Source organism: Fukomys damarensis, unplaced genomic scaffold (assembly GCF_012274545.1).
Source record: "Fukomys damarensis isolate Sample0158 unplaced genomic scaffold, DMR_v1.0_HiC HiC_scaffold_25, whole genome shotgun sequence".
Taxonomy (NCBI): domain Eukaryota; kingdom Metazoa; phylum Chordata; class Mammalia; order Rodentia; family Bathyergidae; genus Fukomys; species Fukomys damarensis.
Genome location: NW_022900937.1, coordinates 3,166,143 through 3,184,647, shown reverse-complemented (window position 1 = coordinate 3,184,647; position 18,505 = coordinate 3,166,143). Strand labels below are relative to the sequence as shown.

Below are 18,505 nucleotides of genomic sequence, written 5' to 3'. Positions count from 1 at the left end.
TAAGAAGAATACAAACTGCCAAAGCTTGAAAAGAGAAAGCATGACAAAATTGTGCCAGTTGGACAAAATAATGACAGGGCTTTCCAAAATATGTGCCCTAGTATCCTGAGGCAGATGTTGAGGAAAACCTGCATATCCTGACCACCTAAGGAGAGTGAAACAGGAGAGCCAGGGCCATGCCTGGCGGCATGGCTAGGAAACCTTCCGCCGTGCGCCGGAAGAGCCGCCATAACTCGACACGGTAAATAGGCCACCTCTGAGTGTCAGTGGTTCCGGAATAGAACAGTGCTTCGCAAACTTCTCAGCTTATAGTTTGACAGACATAACAGGAACATAAAAAAATTCTAGCTGCAGCACAGAAGATTTAAACCCCCACACAACCTCCAGCAAGGAATACTATCATTAATTGCGAGGAACAGATGTGGGAATCTCCCCAGAACGTGAATGACACGACACAGCTGAAGGAGAGACTGACCAGATTCTCCTCTTCGGCCCCTCTTCCCTCGTTTCCCCGGAGGACCTGAAATACAAAGAATAGTATTTTGAATGTATTTTATTTCTGGTTACAAAATGGCTAGTATATAATTTCTATGTATTTTCACACTGTTTTAAATCACCAACTTCAAGAAAAGGACCAGACGTTTGTAAAGGTCAATACTGCCTTTATTGTTTCAGCAAAACTCTTAAGCTCCATTTAATTATAAACGAAAGCTGGTTTAGGTATCTAATCATTTAGTGTTATTTAAGAACACTGAAGATTCAGCATTTTTGCACATTCTACTTGGATATCAACAATAAGAAAGATTTTGCTAAGCAAACTGTTTGCGTTGAGAGTTCACATTTCTCAGAAATCTTTTTCTGAAAGTTTCAGTGCATTACTAATTAAACATATTAAGTCCAAATGACTATTGTTTATTTTCAGTCAGGTTCATCATGATTTTAAAAATATTTAGCAATTAATTAAATGTATATGTTGGTAAGGAAAATAACCCTTACAAATATTTGTATTTATTAAATATAAATATATTTGTATTTCGTTAATTGAGAATGACCTGCAAAAACTCACAATCCTTTTAATTGGGCTGCATTTAGCTAGTAACCTTAAGTCTGATTGTTCTAAGAGACTGGCCCTTGACTTTCATATAACGAACAGCCTATATGATGATGCTGTTTCAAAAATAGAGAAACTACTTTTCCAGTGAGTTCCCTGTGAAGATCACCAAGCTCATATGAATCAGACCCAGCACACGATTATAGACCTGCACAGTGTTCAAGCCATTATTCTCAATTACATAATTTCTGCCTTCATTTCCTTGGGTAGAAACAGTTCCCACTGAATTATGATTCAGCTGATCAGCGGAGTAATTGGCACACAATGAGAGTCGAGGATTTAACAATATTCACTGGGAGAAATAAGCCAAGGAAAATAGAGCACCACCTGGCCTTAAAGAATGAGGTTCCAGGTAGCACCAATGACCTCTAAACTCTAGCAGGTTCACGACATGGACAGCACAGACCTGGGCACCCAGCCACAGTCCATGCACTGCTGAGCCACCGACTTTCATGTGGACCTGCTGTCAGGAGAGCCAGCAGGGTCAGCAGCCCAGGGAGCTTGCCTGGAATAAGTGTGGCTATTTGTGTTGTGCAAGAAAGCACAAAGGCAATTAAATAGTAAAATCAACTAAAAACACCAGGAGAGGCAGCTGTGCAACAAACTCTGAAACAGCCTTTGCCAATTTCAGATTTGCTTCTGTATTCCGGAATAAAGAAGGTTTTCATTATGTTTTGTGTATTCTTGGCCAGAGTGAGAGCAAGGGCAGAATCATAAAAACAGGTAAATAGATCTAGTGGAACTTTGATATGAAAAATATACATTTATATACCTGTCCAAACACATTCTGATATATTCTAATATATACAGCTTCCTAAAGATTAGCAATCAGATTTTTTGTAGTGTAAAGTCATTTAGAAATATAACATAAACAAAAAATATAGTCACTTAAACTATGACAGCAACCACTATGTACTTAGGTTGTCTACAGCTCACATAGTAGGACCACTGTTGAAGAGAGAAGAGATGACAGTTTTTCAAACTGAATGTAGAAGCCACAAGACTGATCTTTACTTCAAGTGTCAAATTACAAATAACTCACATTGAAACACATAGAAAGAAAAGTGTAGGAAAAAGAAAGAAAGAAAGATGCATAGGAAGCTTAACAGATAAAAATAAAATGTCAGAAATAACCACGGAGGAGATTACAATGGAAGGCAGTTTCACGGTCAGCCAACTCCTCACCGCAAAGACGGAAGGAGGCCTAGTCCTGATTTTTATGACACGTCCTAGAAGTCTTTAATTATTATTTATTGATTAGGAAGTAGCTTGCTATCCTACCCCGAGAAAATTCCTTTAAAATAGTAAAATTTATTAAGCAAAAACAACATATTGCATAAATATTTAAGTGAACTTAAACTGAAAAGTACTTAGAAGATATGAGATTATGAAAAAAATTATCAAAAAAGAGGTGGTATCTTTTGAAGAAACAAAAAAACAGCTACCTGTGGATACATGTGTCCCAAACATGCAGTGAGTTCTTCCAAAGAAATGAGTCAAATGTCACCGAAAATCTGTTAAATTGAAAACTGAAGAATAGAATGTAAGGAAACAGGAGATATTTGGCAAGGAACCCATCAAAGATGACAGGGTTTTGCAAAGATTATCGCAATATTTGAGAGAGAAAGTGAAGTTGAACTAGGGTAGGAGAGGGTTACACCTAAAATAACTGGATTTATAAGGAAAACATTTGACAGAGGAAGGGCACAGGCACAACAGGAAGCTGAAGAACAGGCAGGCAGTGAACGTGATTCCCAAGCCCAGTGAACTAGAGATCACACAAACAAGAAAGACCTCAGGGTCCTGGACATGAAGAGGATATCAAGTTAGAAGTCGCTGAACTAGATGAGCTGGACTGGGCAATGGGAAGCCGGCAGAGCAGCAGAGTAAGAAGGCCAAAAAAATAAACAATAACATCACAAAAGACATGAGACAGAAATTTCCCAGGCAAATCGACGTTAACAATAGCTGAAAACGACAGCGACCATTTCCCTCTCACACCGAGTGATGGAGAAAAGCATCAGGCAGGCGGGAGCTGTCAGGCAAGTTTAACGCTGGAACATTTCTTGCTCACTGAATCTGGCCAGAGCCTTGTGACAGAAATTTGCGATGAATTCTATCAGCAGAGCAACGTGACTCTGCAAAAGAAACTGGTTCAAGAATATGAACGGAAGGAGAAAGAGCAGAAGCTACTGGCAACAGAGAAAGCGAAGCTTCCAAGCAGAGAATTCATTCAATGAAACCATGAATGACAAAAAGCCAGGGAAGACCACGATGGCAGATTCATGACAACTGGTGCTGCTTAAGCTTCAGGGAGTCTTGATGCGAGCTCCACATTCGGAATCTGCAGGCAGGTAAGTGGAGACACTAAGTGAAGGAAAGAGCTGGAGAGGAGGCTGCGGACGGGGACGGGTACAGTGTGAAGCCTGTCCACAGACGCAGGCTGGGAGTGGGAGCAGCAGCAGCAGCAGCAGCAGCAGCAGCAGCAGCAGCAGCAGCAGCAGCAGCAGCATGATCGCCTAGGCCGCGATCCCAGGGCTACGGCTCCAACAGCTGCAGCTGGCTCTTGGGAGGGAGGCACCTGTCTGGACGCACAGCAGACGGCGGGTTACCCCCTTTCTGGGTCCATCTCCCCATCCTCCAGCGACGTTCAGAAGACCAAGCCAGGTTTACCTTCAGATCTTTGGATTAACCTTCCAAGCAAGCACAGATCAATTTCAGAACCTTCCACCTGCTTGCTTGCCCGCTGCCTAAAAATTCCTTCAAGATTCACGGAAGCCCTTCCATTCCACAATTGGAAGTAAAAGGCATAAACAGCAAATGCCTGCTAGCAGGAGAATGTGAACTGACATTTATTCTTTGTCTTCCCGTAAAACGTACTGCAGCATACTGAGGAGCTCACATACGACCCAAGGAGTTTCACGCCGTGCTGGGCTACCAAGGCAGTTCCAGCTCACCATGCTGCACGCGGCCATGCGAAGCATGGGTTCATGGCTAAAGCACGCTTAGCATGAGTCACATTTCCACAAAAGTGAAACGAGTGAAACCACTCGCCTAAGGTCTCACACAGCAGAGCTTCTGGGCTCCTGACTCGGTCTCTGTCCCCCACACCAGCCACAGACTGGCAGTGTGAGCTCATGTCCCACAGACCGAGGCTGCGTTTCACCAGTGCCTGCCAAGTAGGTTCGTGATCTGGCTACTCGGATGGACACAACCACGGCTCCATACAGCCCTGAGCTCTGGGGCAGGGACTTTCCTGTTCACCCTCAGATCACCCCAGAAGCATTGCCGGTGGGCTGCTGGGTGTATGTCTGCTTTATTTCATACTAGCTCAGTGTTTTCCATTAACAATCTTATATCTTTATTTTATGAAAAATAAACAATTCCATGACAAAATAAGAAAAAGCAGTTAATGAAATGTGTGCTTTTTATCTTGAAAGTAGTTACTCAGAGTACAAGACATTGACAGAAAAGATTCTCTCTTACAAAAGAGAGACACAATAGCACTAAAGTAGCACAATTTTTAAAAGAAAACATTTTTTTTTTAAATTCTGGAGATTTACTTCCCAAGTATTTGCTTTTTAAATCAGCATAGACTCCATGATATATAATGCAGGCTTGTTTTAAATGTCTTTTACATGTGTGTTTTTGACATTTCCTCAAGTTTTACAGTGGTGCCTCCGTTCACGAACTTACTTCTCTCTCGGATTCTAGTTGCAAACCAAACTAGATGAGAACCAAATCAAATTACCCCATAAGGTCAACGTTGAACCTAACCACTGAACTTGATTGGGTTCTTGTTCAATTTGATTTTGTGACCAGCATCGTGGAAAGAATCGAGTTTGTGAACCGAAGTGTCACTGTAATCTTTATGGAATGCCCGTTTGTAAAAGAAAGTTATAATAAAAGAAAGATAACAATTTTAGTTTAAAATAACTCCATTTCATAACTCTCATAAGAGTATTTTTAAACACACGATACTTATTTTAATTTTTGGCCAGTGCTGGGGGATCAACCCTAGCATCTTGTGCTGGGTTGGGGAGTAACTTTACTGTTTCCCTCTGGTTTTTTTCACAAACACAAAAGACAAACTAGCACATGTTTCAAGGGCTATCTTCTGGCAAACTCTTAGGCTAATAAAACATAAAAACTGTGGCAGTGATAGTGTTTGTGTCTTAGCTACAAACAAAAACAAACTTGCCCAATTTTGATTCTTATACCCTAACCAGATCAGACCACAACTTTAATAATGTGAACATTTCTAATGTCATCATCTCCTAAAAGTAGTAATAAAAGTTGTTTTATCAAATTACTAGAGGAAGGTAGGTTAAATCAAATAAAACTACCTCATCTTTAATTTTATAGATACTTTTATAAATATGGTATTTTAAAGCTTTTACACAGAAGAATTTTGACAACTCTGTATAAACCTTACAAAATGTTTTTAAAAACCATGTTCAGGGGCCAGGGATTTAGCCCAGCAGTTCGGTGGCCTGCCTTGCAAGCGCAAGGACCCATGTTCAATCCCTGGTACAAAATAAATAAATAAATAAATAAATAAATAAATAATAAAAAACCATGTTCATTCACCAGCCTCGCAATCACAAGGACCTGAGTTTAATTCCCAGTACTAAGAAAAAAATAATGTTCATTGAGTGACAATTTAAAAAAACTGTGAGGGTCTTTGGGTGTATAGATCAATGGTAGGGTGCTTGCCTCGCATGCATGAGGCCCTACATTTAATCTCCAGCAATGCAAAAGAAAAACACACCTAAAATAATCAAATGTGACCAGTGGAGAGTGACTAATAAATGTGGGTTCATTAACAGTGCACATACGGGGCTGCACGCAGCCAGCTGGGAGGGTGTGCACATTTGTATCTGTTAAATGTAAAATGCGATACTTTCTTGGGGTTTAAAAGCTTAAAATGTACTTCTCACTGGGCGAGTTCCTAAGCAGTAGGACATGCCGTTCTGTATTTCTCATGAAATACATCAAGAATAGGATTGTCATTTTATTTATTTCTATACCTTTTCAATTTGAAATAAGGTGGAAATTGTAACCATCGCTATTTAGATGTTTAAAGTAAACACCACAGTATCAAATTGTGGTGAATTCTCAAAGCGATGCGATCATTTCAGTTACTTTCCAATAGGTTGAGTAGGCATCCCTCATGGGGAGGCTGACAGACCACAACTGCCTTCTAAAACATCTCCCTGTGACCCCAAGGTTAAGTGCAGTTCTGACTGGGGCTAGGTTTCCATGAAGCATTTCGAGTCTATTCAGAATTAATTAGCATTCATGCATTTTACAACTAAGAAAAAGAAGTCCGCATTTGTGAGACAGTTGAAGACTTGTATGAGAATATTCTGGAAAACTACTGCACTTAGACAAAAGAAATTTCTGAACCTAGGGCAACTGAAATGGCTTTATGTAGATGTTTTGCTTCCAGAAGAGGAATTCCAGCAAACAGGGGCTTGGCTTTACTGCTGGTTCATAATATGAATACAGAATATTTGGTAGGAACCGTTGAAGATTACCAATAGTCTGGTGCTGCAGTTCACTGGCTTTAATGAGGTCTGATGGGGCACAGTTGTTATTTCTATTATTCTCTTCCCACACATAAAGTGTTTCATTATTATGGTCCTAGAATGTTTTACTCCTTGGTCCTACAGGGGATTTATCATGACAGCTTTTTAAAAATTTCTACTTGCCTGGGAGGGGCCGTAAGAGGTCAGAGAGTAGGGCTGGAAACAGGAAAGATGTGTTTCTTTGCGAGATTATGTGTTATATAACAAGAGTGCTACCACTGTACAGTGTAAAATATATTCACATGAGAAAAAAAATTAGTTGCCAAGCTCTCTGGGAAAAGCGTAAATGGGCTTTCTAGGTTGCACATTTTTAATGGCATCTGGTGTGGTGGATGAGCTGCGGGGTTTTGGACATATTCACCTCCCAGTATTGGTTTCTTCCTCTACAAAATGCAGACAGCATCAATGTCAGACTCCAGGCTGCAAAGCACAGCGAATGTAAAGACCTCTGGAAGCAACAGTACAGCATGCGAGGATGGGCATGGATGGGCACGGACACAGGGCCAGCCGATCCGGTCCTGCTGGGGCCTGGCCAGTCAGAAGTTCCTCCATCTCTTTATTTTCAAAAGAACAGAATCATCTTTTGGTGACCATGTGCCAGCGGAGCCATCTGGATACTGGTCTGGCACAAGTGGACATTCTGGAAGTGCAAATGATCATCATTGCTTTTCACATCTCTACATGTGTCTCACCTGTGCAGAGTCCTTTGTGAATGGTTCCTTCCACACATCGAGCTCAACATTCTAACCAGAAGCCCACTGCCTTCTATCAACAGAATCTCAGGGCTTTCAGAGTTTGGGCTGTCATGACAAGTTTTCATGCACTGAAGATGTAATTTTCAGGGTTTTTAAAGAACTTTCTTCTCATTTGCAGAAACATGGCTCTTTATTGGTATTTTTCTTTGAAACAACCGTACAGATTCCTTTCTGCACACTGTCATTGCTAATATTAAAGTTTCAGTCCCTGCTTTTCAGCTCTAAATTCATCCTGATCTCTCTCAAATCCACCTGCATAGAGCTACTAGAATTATCATTTCAACACGTTGTTTTTTGTTTTTTTGTTGTTTTTTTTTTAATCATGGAATCCCCTGATCAATGAAGTCCCATAGTAATACAAGAAGGACTCACTGGTCCAACAAACAGTCTTACCATCCAGCCCTGAGGTGCTTTAGCCTAATCCCTACATTTCTGTCATTCTTTTCCTCATAAATTTCATCTCTGAAAGAGACATCAGAATAAATTTAATTTAAAAATAAATGTTTAAAAACCATTTTGCTGATGGATAGGGGAAGAGGGGGTGAAGGGATGGCAGGGACAAGGGGAAAAAATGGGAACCAAGACCTGTCATGTAGAGGTACAAGATCCCAGTAATGAATGGAACTGTACTGTATCCCTAAAATGTACCAATACACTCAATGAGGGAAAAAAGAAAACAAAATGAAACAAAAAACCATTTTGCTGCATGGGGAGGACAGAAGGTAGCAGAGGAAGGAGAAAGAGGAGAGCCACTGTGAAGACACAGAATAATGATGCTTTCTCCTTTTCCATGTATTTGGCCCATTTTTCTCTCCATCTTTCTTCCAAGATGCACACTCATTCTTTTTGGGTTATAAATTCTGCCTCCTTCAAGTATTACTGTCAGTTTAGTAAACACTTTAAGAGTTGCTTATTAAAAGTATACAGCTTTTCAAATATTTCTGTGGGAGACCAGACAATGAGGATTAAGGCAGGCTTGACCTTCTCTGCAAGCACAAAAGAGAAAAACAGCCCCCTGTGCCTCTTTGGCAATATGCAGCCACGCTCGTGCGCTGTAGTTCCAGAGAAGAGTCCGTCCAGCTGGGGTGCGGACCTTTACCTGGGTACACGCTGCTGATAGCAAGAGGCAGACGAATCTTCTCTTCATCTCACGGTTCCTTCCGAGTCTATGAGCGTAAAAGCGAGGTGAGCCCCTAGAGCCAAAGAGCCCTCTGGTCCCCTGTTCCACATTAGCTTTGCATCTCTTGCCTTTCATCCTCCTTCGCCCACTGAATGGGATAAACTTGTAGGCTGATTCCTACACTTTATTCTCGGCTTTATCCTAAGCAAGATCAAGAATGGATTAAATACCTCAAGCTACAGTTTGGTAAGGAGCTGCTATTTTCCTCTCAAAGGAAACAGCTTCAAGGCTCTGGTGTACTTGGAAAAGCCGTGCACATGAAAGGGGCTCCACAAAATGTCAAGTTATCTTTTTACCCAGCCAGGACAAAGGCAGTGCAGGTCAGGATCACGGGTGGCCTTGCATAGACAATGCACGCACAGCCGATCTTCGCCAGAGCATCGTCCCGTGTGGCCATTTGAAGTTAGGAGAATCTGAGCAACTTCTCCTAACCTCACCCACAGAGTTTCATTCCCTCCTTCAAAATAAACAGTTATTCCCATACAGTGAAGTCTCAGATTCACCCTGACAGGAAAATTCCCCAGAATACAAAAACATAATGAGTAGATTTCTACGAATAAAATGTTTCTCCATATGATTTCAGCATGATTCTAGCACTTTACTGCTTGCTTCTGTAGCCTCCACAGAGCAAGTAGGCAAACGTGTCCCAGTGAAATTACAGAGGCCAGCCTAAGACAATTTAAACTTTGGGTTTCATTTTTTTATGTCAAATAGAAACTCAAGAGTTTTAAAAACTAGCAAACCTTTTGTGGACACAAACTCTCACAGCCTTTAATGTAAAGAAAACATACATTAACGCTGTTCTGGCTTTCCATCTGGTACCCCTTGTTCTATCAAAGATGGGAACCTCTAAGCTCACCAAGAGTTGCACATGTGTTAGAGGCCAGTACGTACCACATAATGCAAGTGCCAGTGAACTTCAGGGGCTCACGGAAGAGCCCTGACAAACAGGCTGGGAGCTTTGGAACAAACTCCAAGGGCAAAAGTGTCAGGGTTATGCTTCTGAAGTTCTGAGGCAGAGGACGTTTCCTTGCGTTTGAGAGGCAGGTGGCAGCGCCAATGAGCTAAATGCCCAGCCTCAGAGGACATTTTAAAGCGCAATTTGAGTTCTTTGATTCTGCGATGTGATTATCATATTAGCTTTTCATGAAATAGGACAATTTTTAAATATGACATTTTATTATACCATGTGGTATTAGAGGTTTGAAATCCCTCCAAGAAAATGTTTGCTGTAGAAAATACAGAAGAAACTGTGATGCTCAGAATGGAGTTGATCCTATGAAACCCAGGCTACGCTTTTTAGTAAAATGATCCATTTTGAATGTGCCAACGGGGCTCATCAGGTGTCTTTTAAGACACAAAGGGCAGTGCCTTGAATGAGATGCCTGCATGACATATACCAAGTAAGTTTCTCATACAAAGAGCTTTCTGTGAAATGCGTCCAACATAATTTTCATTTATAGCAATTCTTCTCACGTTGATTTAAGAGGGAATAAAAATAAGAAAATCAGCCTTAATCCATGTGGACGGGACCCATGTTCTACCTGCATGCACACTCGTGAACATGCATGACCTCAGCAGGGTGCTCACCTCCCACGTGCAGCCTCCTCATCGCGGTCATTTAAGAAATTCTACGTTCTGCTGGGAAGCTTCAAAGTTGGAGTTAATACTTAGCCTGAAAAAGCATTACTAGAAATAAAATGAATCCCCGAGGCACCTGATTGAATTTGATTGTTCTCAGAATATTTTGCACTCAGATAAATGTGGGTATAACTAGAACGATTCTTGGATATTAAAATCTTTTGAGTCAAAGAGTAGTCATGAATGATCGCTGCTATCAACACTCTATATGTCTGGGTATCTTTGGTTTCTTCCTGCAAAGATCTCTTGAATTATAAGAATTGCAAAGTCTAAAACAAAAATAGAACAAGAAAACAAAGAACAGAATCGGCCAGCACGTAATGCAGGGTCACGCTGCAAGTGGCAACTTTCATGCCACAGTTGCTCAGGGAAGAGAGCAGAAATGCAGCAGGAAGGTAAAACTTCAGAGCCTGCCTCTGAAGAGCAGAAGCAAAGAGGATGAGAACAGAGATGGAGGATGCACAGCACAGCCAGCTGTGTGCACAGCAGCTCGGAATTTATGCTCAAAGTAAAGTTGGCTAAGTGAGGTCGGTCCAGACTCTCAAAGCCGTCTAATGGCCAAGTCAGGACATTCTCCGGCCAGGAAGAGGCAGGGAGTACTGACTGGGCTGTGTGATGACGGAAGTGGGATTCTGGGAGGATGACACGGGCAGGAGGCAGGGGTGTGATGTATCTCACACAAGAGCCAAGGCAAAGGGGACACAGGGACCAGTGCACCAGGGACAAGGAGATGCTAAAAGTGATGCTGGAGGAGAAACTCAGGGGCTTAACTGGATGTGGAAAATGAACAGATGAGTTTGAACGTCAAAGATGGCCTCTACATGGGTGCCTCATAGAATAAACCACAGCGGCACTGTTTGAACGCGCTGTGTACACGAAGCCAAGGGTCCCTCTGTCAGCACAGCCGTCGGGTAGCAGCCTTGGCCCTGGAAGCAGCATGAGAACCAGTGCGTTACTGCACATTAGACCCATCAGTGTGAGTTTCCTCCTTCAAGATGCACGGGCCTCTCCAATCGAAGATGCAGCCCTCAAACCTTGGAAGACATGAGTTCTATTCAGACATCTGCAACAGTGAAGGTCAGCGCCATGCACCCCAGGACACAGGTGCTAGCCTGGCGCTGGTGTTGCAGAATCACAGCAGCAAATCTCAAAGCGAAGTCCAGATCGACTAGGGCTAGCCATGTCTTTCTGCCAGCTCCTTTTGAAGTCTGTGAGTGCCTTTCCGGTCCCTCCACTGACACACAGAGATTTCTCTCAGAATTTCCATCCTTGTGATGCTGATGTGAACCAGCCCCGAAATAGGCAGACAGCGGCATCAGGGACATAGTGCCCGAGGCTCCGGATGCACGGCTGCCGCTAAGTTCTACAGACTCCTCAGACTTCTTGCGTGCAACGTGAGGAGACTGCATCTAGCTTCACCTTTCCCATCATATTATTTTAGGAGCGGAAGAAAATGATTCCTGCCCTCGCTTGATGACCAGGCATGCTCCCCAGGACGTAGGAAGTGGCGCCGCCCACTGCGTCCCCATCTCGAAGGCAGGCACGCTGTCAACAGACTACCCGAGTTGACAGGAGCCTCTGCCTTGTGCGAGAGGGGGCTGCGCGGCTGCCGGAGTCCGAGCCCTGCTGCCTTTCAGACCTGCGGCCCAGGCAGGGAGCGGTTGTTGCCACACCATGTGTCCTGCGTCTTTCACACTCCTCTCAGCCTTGGACTGATGGCTGCAGCTGAGAAATTCCACAGGGATTGAGGAGGGGAAGTGCCCAGGGCGGGAGGCAGGCACGCAAATCCCTCTGGAGTCCTAACCCTTCTGCCTGCATACACTTGAGGAGGAAGCACAGTTGTTTGATCCCGCTCCATGCACTCCTCCCATGGGAGGAAACAGGAGATGGCTTGCGAGTGGAACACTTGCACTCAACTGCAACACAGGCTGCAATCGACGGCAGCCAGCCTGCAGCACTGTGGGCTCAACGTGCGCAGGTCAGGTCCCCGTTCTGGCAGGGGAGGACCGTCTTCTGCAGTCATCCAGCAGAAGCACTGTGCTGCGCTCTGCACTACTGATGCAGTAACCTAAACAATGCAGAATGACTTGTAAACATCTTTGTTGGTACTTGTCAGGCATTTGCATGCTCGAAGAGTAAATTTCTTGTCTCTCAATCTATTCTTTGCTTTGGTTGTATTAAATATCTAATGCTAACTTCGAGGAAATCATGTAACAACTACCGAACAACTTCTATTTTCATTCAAAGACTAACCCCAGTTTGGTCACTGGACCTTGATTTTGAGCCAAGATTAATATATGATGACAGATTAAAGCAGTCACTATATGGCAAGGTTTTTTATTACATGGCAGCAGGCAATGATGAAATGCAATATGGTCAGATTAAAGGCAGGACACAGCCCCCCGTGTGTGGTCGGCATATCTCTGTTGAAGGCACACATGCTACTGCTCATTTAACTCAGAACCTGGAGCCGGCTGAGTCCCTTCAAAGTCTTCTTACACGCTCCACCTGCCCTGGGATGGCACACACATCATCTGAATCGAAGCTCAGCAACAGCTGCAGCAATGAACTTGGTGAAGTTAAAATAGCCAGCATCCCAGAATAATAGTGAAGGCAATATCTGGACGTGCAGTTTTTAAATGAATTAACTGAGCACACCAAATTCAGAACTGATTTGCAGCTAGTGCCACACCGCTGAGGTGCGTTCCCCTCCGAATACTCTGAGCATCCTGGCCCCTTCCATGCAGCCTACGAAATCTCTACACACCATGAGAGCTAGAAGAGGCACAGCTCCCTGCATCGACCCTGGCATCTTCTGTGATTTGCTGGTGCCTACGTCACACTGTTTGGTAAGAACTTTGAGTACCAATACTGTTGTAGCCCTGATCAGTCTTGCACTCCCTTGCACATCAATTCCTGTTCCCTGTTCTCAAGGACTTGGGGACAGAGCATCCATCTCCATCTTTGAGCCCTAGTGACTAAAGACAGTGAACATTAACAGACATTTGATGAATCTACAAATGAATGATCTATAAAAACCCCACTCCATCATGTCTGCTTGACAATGTAACTTCCAGGCCACTCATTCCCATTAAGCATTCACAAGTTTTAGAAGGATCTTCCCATAAACAAGTGGAGCCTTTAACTTTTCTTTGGCTTTCACACAGAAGACGGTGATGGTAAGTAGCAATCCCGGAAGAGAACTCTTGAGTTATACTTTCCTCTTGCTGTCGCCACTTGGCCATGGAAGTGTAATGAGGTTTCCACGAAACCACAGTCTTTCACCAGTCACGAACTTGCTTCCGAAGTGAGGCATCCTTCACAGCCCCCACTTCCTGCAGGGTCACAAGCACCAACCAACCCCACTGTCCCCCAAGGTCCCCACCCTACCAGCTTCGGTCAACAGCCCGCCACCTGAACATTTGCTTTTGGTGGTGGTGGGGCTAATACTGAAAACATTTTTTATCTTCACAGCATTTCAAAATTATAAACAGAGTGTTTTTGTTTTTCTTACTTCCATTGGACCACTTCTGGTGCCACACAGGAACCTAAATTTTGTCTCGCTACACCGAGGTGCGCTAAAGATACCATAAAGTGCAGGGGAAGCATTTCTTTCCAGAATATTCCCCATCTTCTGGGGAAGAGGTTTTGTTTTCTTTTCCAGGGAGTAGTTTATGTGCTATGTTTAGGCAACACATGAAAGTAATCTCTCCCTCATGAGACGGCCTTTGGCTGATGCTGATTGTTTTGAGGCCAAGATCATGGTAATGATTTAAGGAGCCAAGAAGCAATGAATAATAGAAAGAAAAAAATGGAAGAAATGGAATTAGAGAGGTGAAAATCTGTCCCAATTTAACCGAACAAAATTAAAGTAAGTCTTGGGAAATTAAGAAAAGGTCAGCTCTCCAAACCAACTGGGACGTTATTTTCCCCAAAGGAATAGGTCGTCAGTACTGGTATCTCACAGACCGAGGGATGTTAGCAACTCCAGCAACAATCTAAAACCCAACTGTGCTTTCCAAATCCAGGTCCCACTGTGCTCAACACCCAGCAGTGTACCGGGGCGGTAGCGTGCTCTCTGAGCTGGACTTGGGGAGCTCATCTCCCCTATTACTGCTTTTTCACAGGTGGGACACCTGCCCTTTCCTTTCACCAAGGTCTCCTTAAGGACAGGTTGAAAGCTCCTCAAACTCAGGGCAGCATTGGCACTGCTGTATCTAAATGAAAAGACAAACACAATGACGAAACACTGGGTGTGAGTGAGCAGGATATTTAGTCTAGAGCTGGTGCATACGCAATGGTTTATCATGTTTTTGACAGCCGGATCAAAAGGGGGGAGGGAGAGAAAAGGGGGGAAGGAAAGGAAGAAAGGAAAAGGGTTGGGGGAGAAAAGTTGACAGGAAATAAATTCCAGATTAATTGTTCATTTTCAGAAGGAAGGTTACTTCTAACTCTCCCATAATAAATCTGCTAGCTTCTTCCATAGCTATTTAAATATAAAAGCAGCAGCATGACTCAGTGAGAAAAGGAGAGGTTTCAGTGCTTACAGGACAGGTCTTTTAATTCCATCTCCATCAGAAATGCAATTCTCTAAACGTGACTTAGCTCTGAGCCCCCGTTTCCTCATTACAAAAGGGAAATGACAAATGTGACCTAACACAGTATTTGGTTATTCAGCATTTTTAGAAAACTTGCTATAGCCCAGATCTGGGTTTGGTGGTAGAATTAAAACAGAGAAAAGATGCAACAGATTTCTGTAAGGGAGATAAACAGCAAATAAATCAACCAAGAAATGTGCTGCATACTTGAAAGATAAAAATAGGTCCTGCAAGAAGAAACCATTATGATAAGAAGCTAATATATGAAAAAAAAAAAACCCATAGGCTATGATACACACTAAGCGCTCAAGAAAATCTGAGTTTTCTCATTTGCTACTTTAACCTCTCAATGTATTTTAATATTCTTATAATATCTGGTATTTTAGATTCACTAGGAAACTCCTGGAGACTTACCAAAACAAAGGTAATTTCAAAGTAAGTGTACCTAATTAATTTTAAAGCATGATTGCCATTCATGTTAGCTTTTTGGAGCATCTCTTCAATTAGTATACCTGGGACTAGAATCACTTGAAGTCCAGTTATGTAAGCGCGCCATGTGCTAAAGGAAGACACAGCAGAAGAGGATGGAGTACTTAATGCAAATCAAAAACAAGCACACTGTTTGGCTCTGTGTAATGAAATGTGCATATCTATCTATGACTCTGTTTGCTTTTCTGGGGGAAAAAAAGAGCTTTTGTTTCTAAACATCTGAAAACTCATATGAAACAGGCATATGCTATTAAACAGCTAAATTTTTAAAAATGCAACTTTAAATAAATAAATGCACCATAAATGTATAAAGGAAAATTTTGAAAATTAAGAAAGCAATAATGTAAAAACTCTTTACTTCCTCTCTTCAACACAACTGTTTTCCATTTCAGTGTATTTTCATGACCATATATTTGATATGCTTGATTGATATGCATAACTTTTTATCTTTTTCATTTATTCTCACATTCTAAGCACATGCCTCGTTTATCAGTTTTCAGAATTACTACCTTTATACACATTGGCTAAGTTGATATATTGTTACTAATCAAAATGTGTGCACAACTATCATAGGACCATCTTTGTGCCTAGAGTTGCTTTTGGTTTTGGTTTTTGCTTTTGTTTTTCATACGAGACTATTTCTTTGGGAGTGAGTACCAGAAATATGATTCCTGGATAAAGAGATTGAAAGGCTCATTTTGTGGAAACTGATGCATGTTGCCATTGTAAGTGGCTTCCAAAAACACTTATACTAATTTATATTGCTACCAGAAACATGTGACGCTTTAGTTTTTATACTGTGCCAGCACTGGACAATCAGATTAACACTGAAATTTCTAAGAGACAAAAGAGTTTACCTCAATTTAATTCATGTTTCTTTCTTCACTAATTAGGCTGAGCTTTTAAAAAAAGAGCTATCTGCCCTCTTCTATAAACATATCTTTGTTATGAGGGAGTGCTGACGGAGGAGAGATCTATTATTCTGAAAACCGTTATTCACTGAAGGTTTCTTTCCTATGGAAAGTGTAATCGGGTCACACCACAGACATCTCTGAGTGTGGAATTTCATGCTGTCTATAATTACAGGATCAATATGGGTCTCCCAGGTTCGGGAGGGTGACAGTGATTCCCCCATTTCTGAGCTCTTTGACACAGGCCGCTCCCTCTCTCAGCTGTCAGAACCCCCAATAACTGTTCTGTCTTCCGTCGTCTTTCTCAAACCTTTTGAAGACCGACACAGCAGACCCCGTGACCATGGCACACCCCCAGCCTCACCAAGATGTCTTATTTCTCAATACTCATGTTGCAATCAGCGCTCCGGCTGCCAAGTGATTCTCTGCCCAGATGTGCTGAATCAGTTGCATAACTCTACAGGGGGCCCCCAGGAAGCTCCTCCCACCCTGCAGGACTCAGCGGCTTGTCCTCTGCTGTGTTCTGGGCTGGCACCTCGCAAACAGGCTGTATCGGCTGCAGATTCTCTGACGACAGGTTTAGCATTATTCACCAGGTTTCTGGGTGGGATCAGTGGATTGCTGTGCACACCACCCAGCCCATTTCAGAGAACCTCTTAAAAACTGAGTGTGTGCGCCTGTGAAGCTGACGGGCCACAGACACATCAACAGAAACGAAGATCTGGGCCTGCCGCTCCTGAGTTGATTCTTCCCTTCACATCTCTCTAGGGCTTGGCGAGGACTCTAGACACCGCCTCCTAAGGGCATCATCACAGGACGCAGACCCACCGGACCCGTACGGACAAGGCCCTGATTCTCAGAGCAGCTCCTCTTCCTCTCTGCTTCTGCTCAGCTCCACAGACGAACTCAACTACAGCGCATCTTTAATAAATGCTTCACAATGCAGCGTCTCGCTGCTGAGCACTAGCTTAGCCCTGAACCGCAAGATGTGTCCCTTGGAACATCGCAGCTCCGAGTGGTCCACTGACGGACGGTCCGTGTCCTCTGCTCCTCCCAGAGATAACTCATCATCTCAGACGCTGTCCTGTCCCTTCTGGCCACTCTCCCTAGAGGCTGAACACACTCAATTCTTTAACATCTTCTCATAGATTATAGCCTTAAGAGTCTATTATTGTACTCTATACTTTGTAGATCCTGCTGATTTTTTCCAGTGTCATTCCCATGACCCGACAGCCATAACTGAAAATAATTTAATAAACAGAAAAAGAAAGATGATGTCCTTTGGTCCAGTCCCTAACTAATCATTCAACTCATAAAAAGCTAAGATGTAGCTTTTCTGGATAGGTCAGCATTGGATATCTGTGTGGCTGTTTGGCTATTTGTGAGATTGTTTGGAAATCAATCAACATCACTCCAGAAAAGAGAACCAATCCTGGTCCCCGCCCCCACAGGATTATTGACTTTCTTTGCTCTCAAACCTGAAAAAGCAACAACTCTGAAGAATTCTGACTGACAGAGAAAATGAAGCAGCCAACAGTCAGGCCAAATGACACCAAGTACCACACGGGCAGGTGGTGGGTGAACCCCAAAGTGTTCCCCCAATCTACGTAGACTGCATCCGAATCCTCTGTACAGGCAGCTAGCGTCCTGATGATGGGACTTAATTAGGTAATGAAATTAACACAAGCCCAAGAGACTTGGGTATGAATCCTGCTAATTGTGTGAATATGATTAAATGGTTTAATGGCTTAATGGTGGTGCCTTTCCTTAGGCATTCAATGGAATGCTAGAGCTGAGTAAGTCATAGAGGTTTCATTTAAGAAAATCAAGCTTGTTTTAGCAAATGTTTATAAAATTCCCAGGAGGCCACAAATACCTTTTGGATTCTTAAAGCACAAAATTTCAGAATGAGATTGAGAAGTGTGTGCATAAACTAAAAAGAACTGGAAACACGTAGTCACACATTTCTATGGAAAATGGCCCCAGAAACAAATTATTACAGTGCAGTAAGCTTTTCCTTACACCAACCACTAACAAAGCAGCAAAATGACAAAAGACCTGCAATTTCACCAAAATGGGTAATCGAGTTTCTCAGTGAAGAGCAAGGTCTTCTCAAGACCAGTAATTGCCTGGGTGCTGAGTCCATCTCACCGTCTCATACCAGTCTGATGGCGAAAGCCCAAAATCCACCCAAAGTCCAGCTTCCACAGTCGGAAGAGCATCATTCTT

General features: G+C 42.9%; 1 protein-coding gene across 1 annotated transcript in view; it reads right to left on the bottom strand.

Moving 5' to 3' along the window:
- Col25a1 (collagen type XXV alpha 1 chain) overlaps positions 1 to 18,505 on the bottom strand; it is a 408,120-nt gene that overhangs the window by 186,146 nt on the left and 203,469 nt on the right. The window contains exon 9 of the mRNA XM_033755992.1: positions 476 to 520. Coding sequence (XP_033611883.1) covers positions 476 to 520 — 45 coding nt within the window. The remainder of the gene's footprint in view (positions 1 to 475; positions 521 to 18,505) is intronic.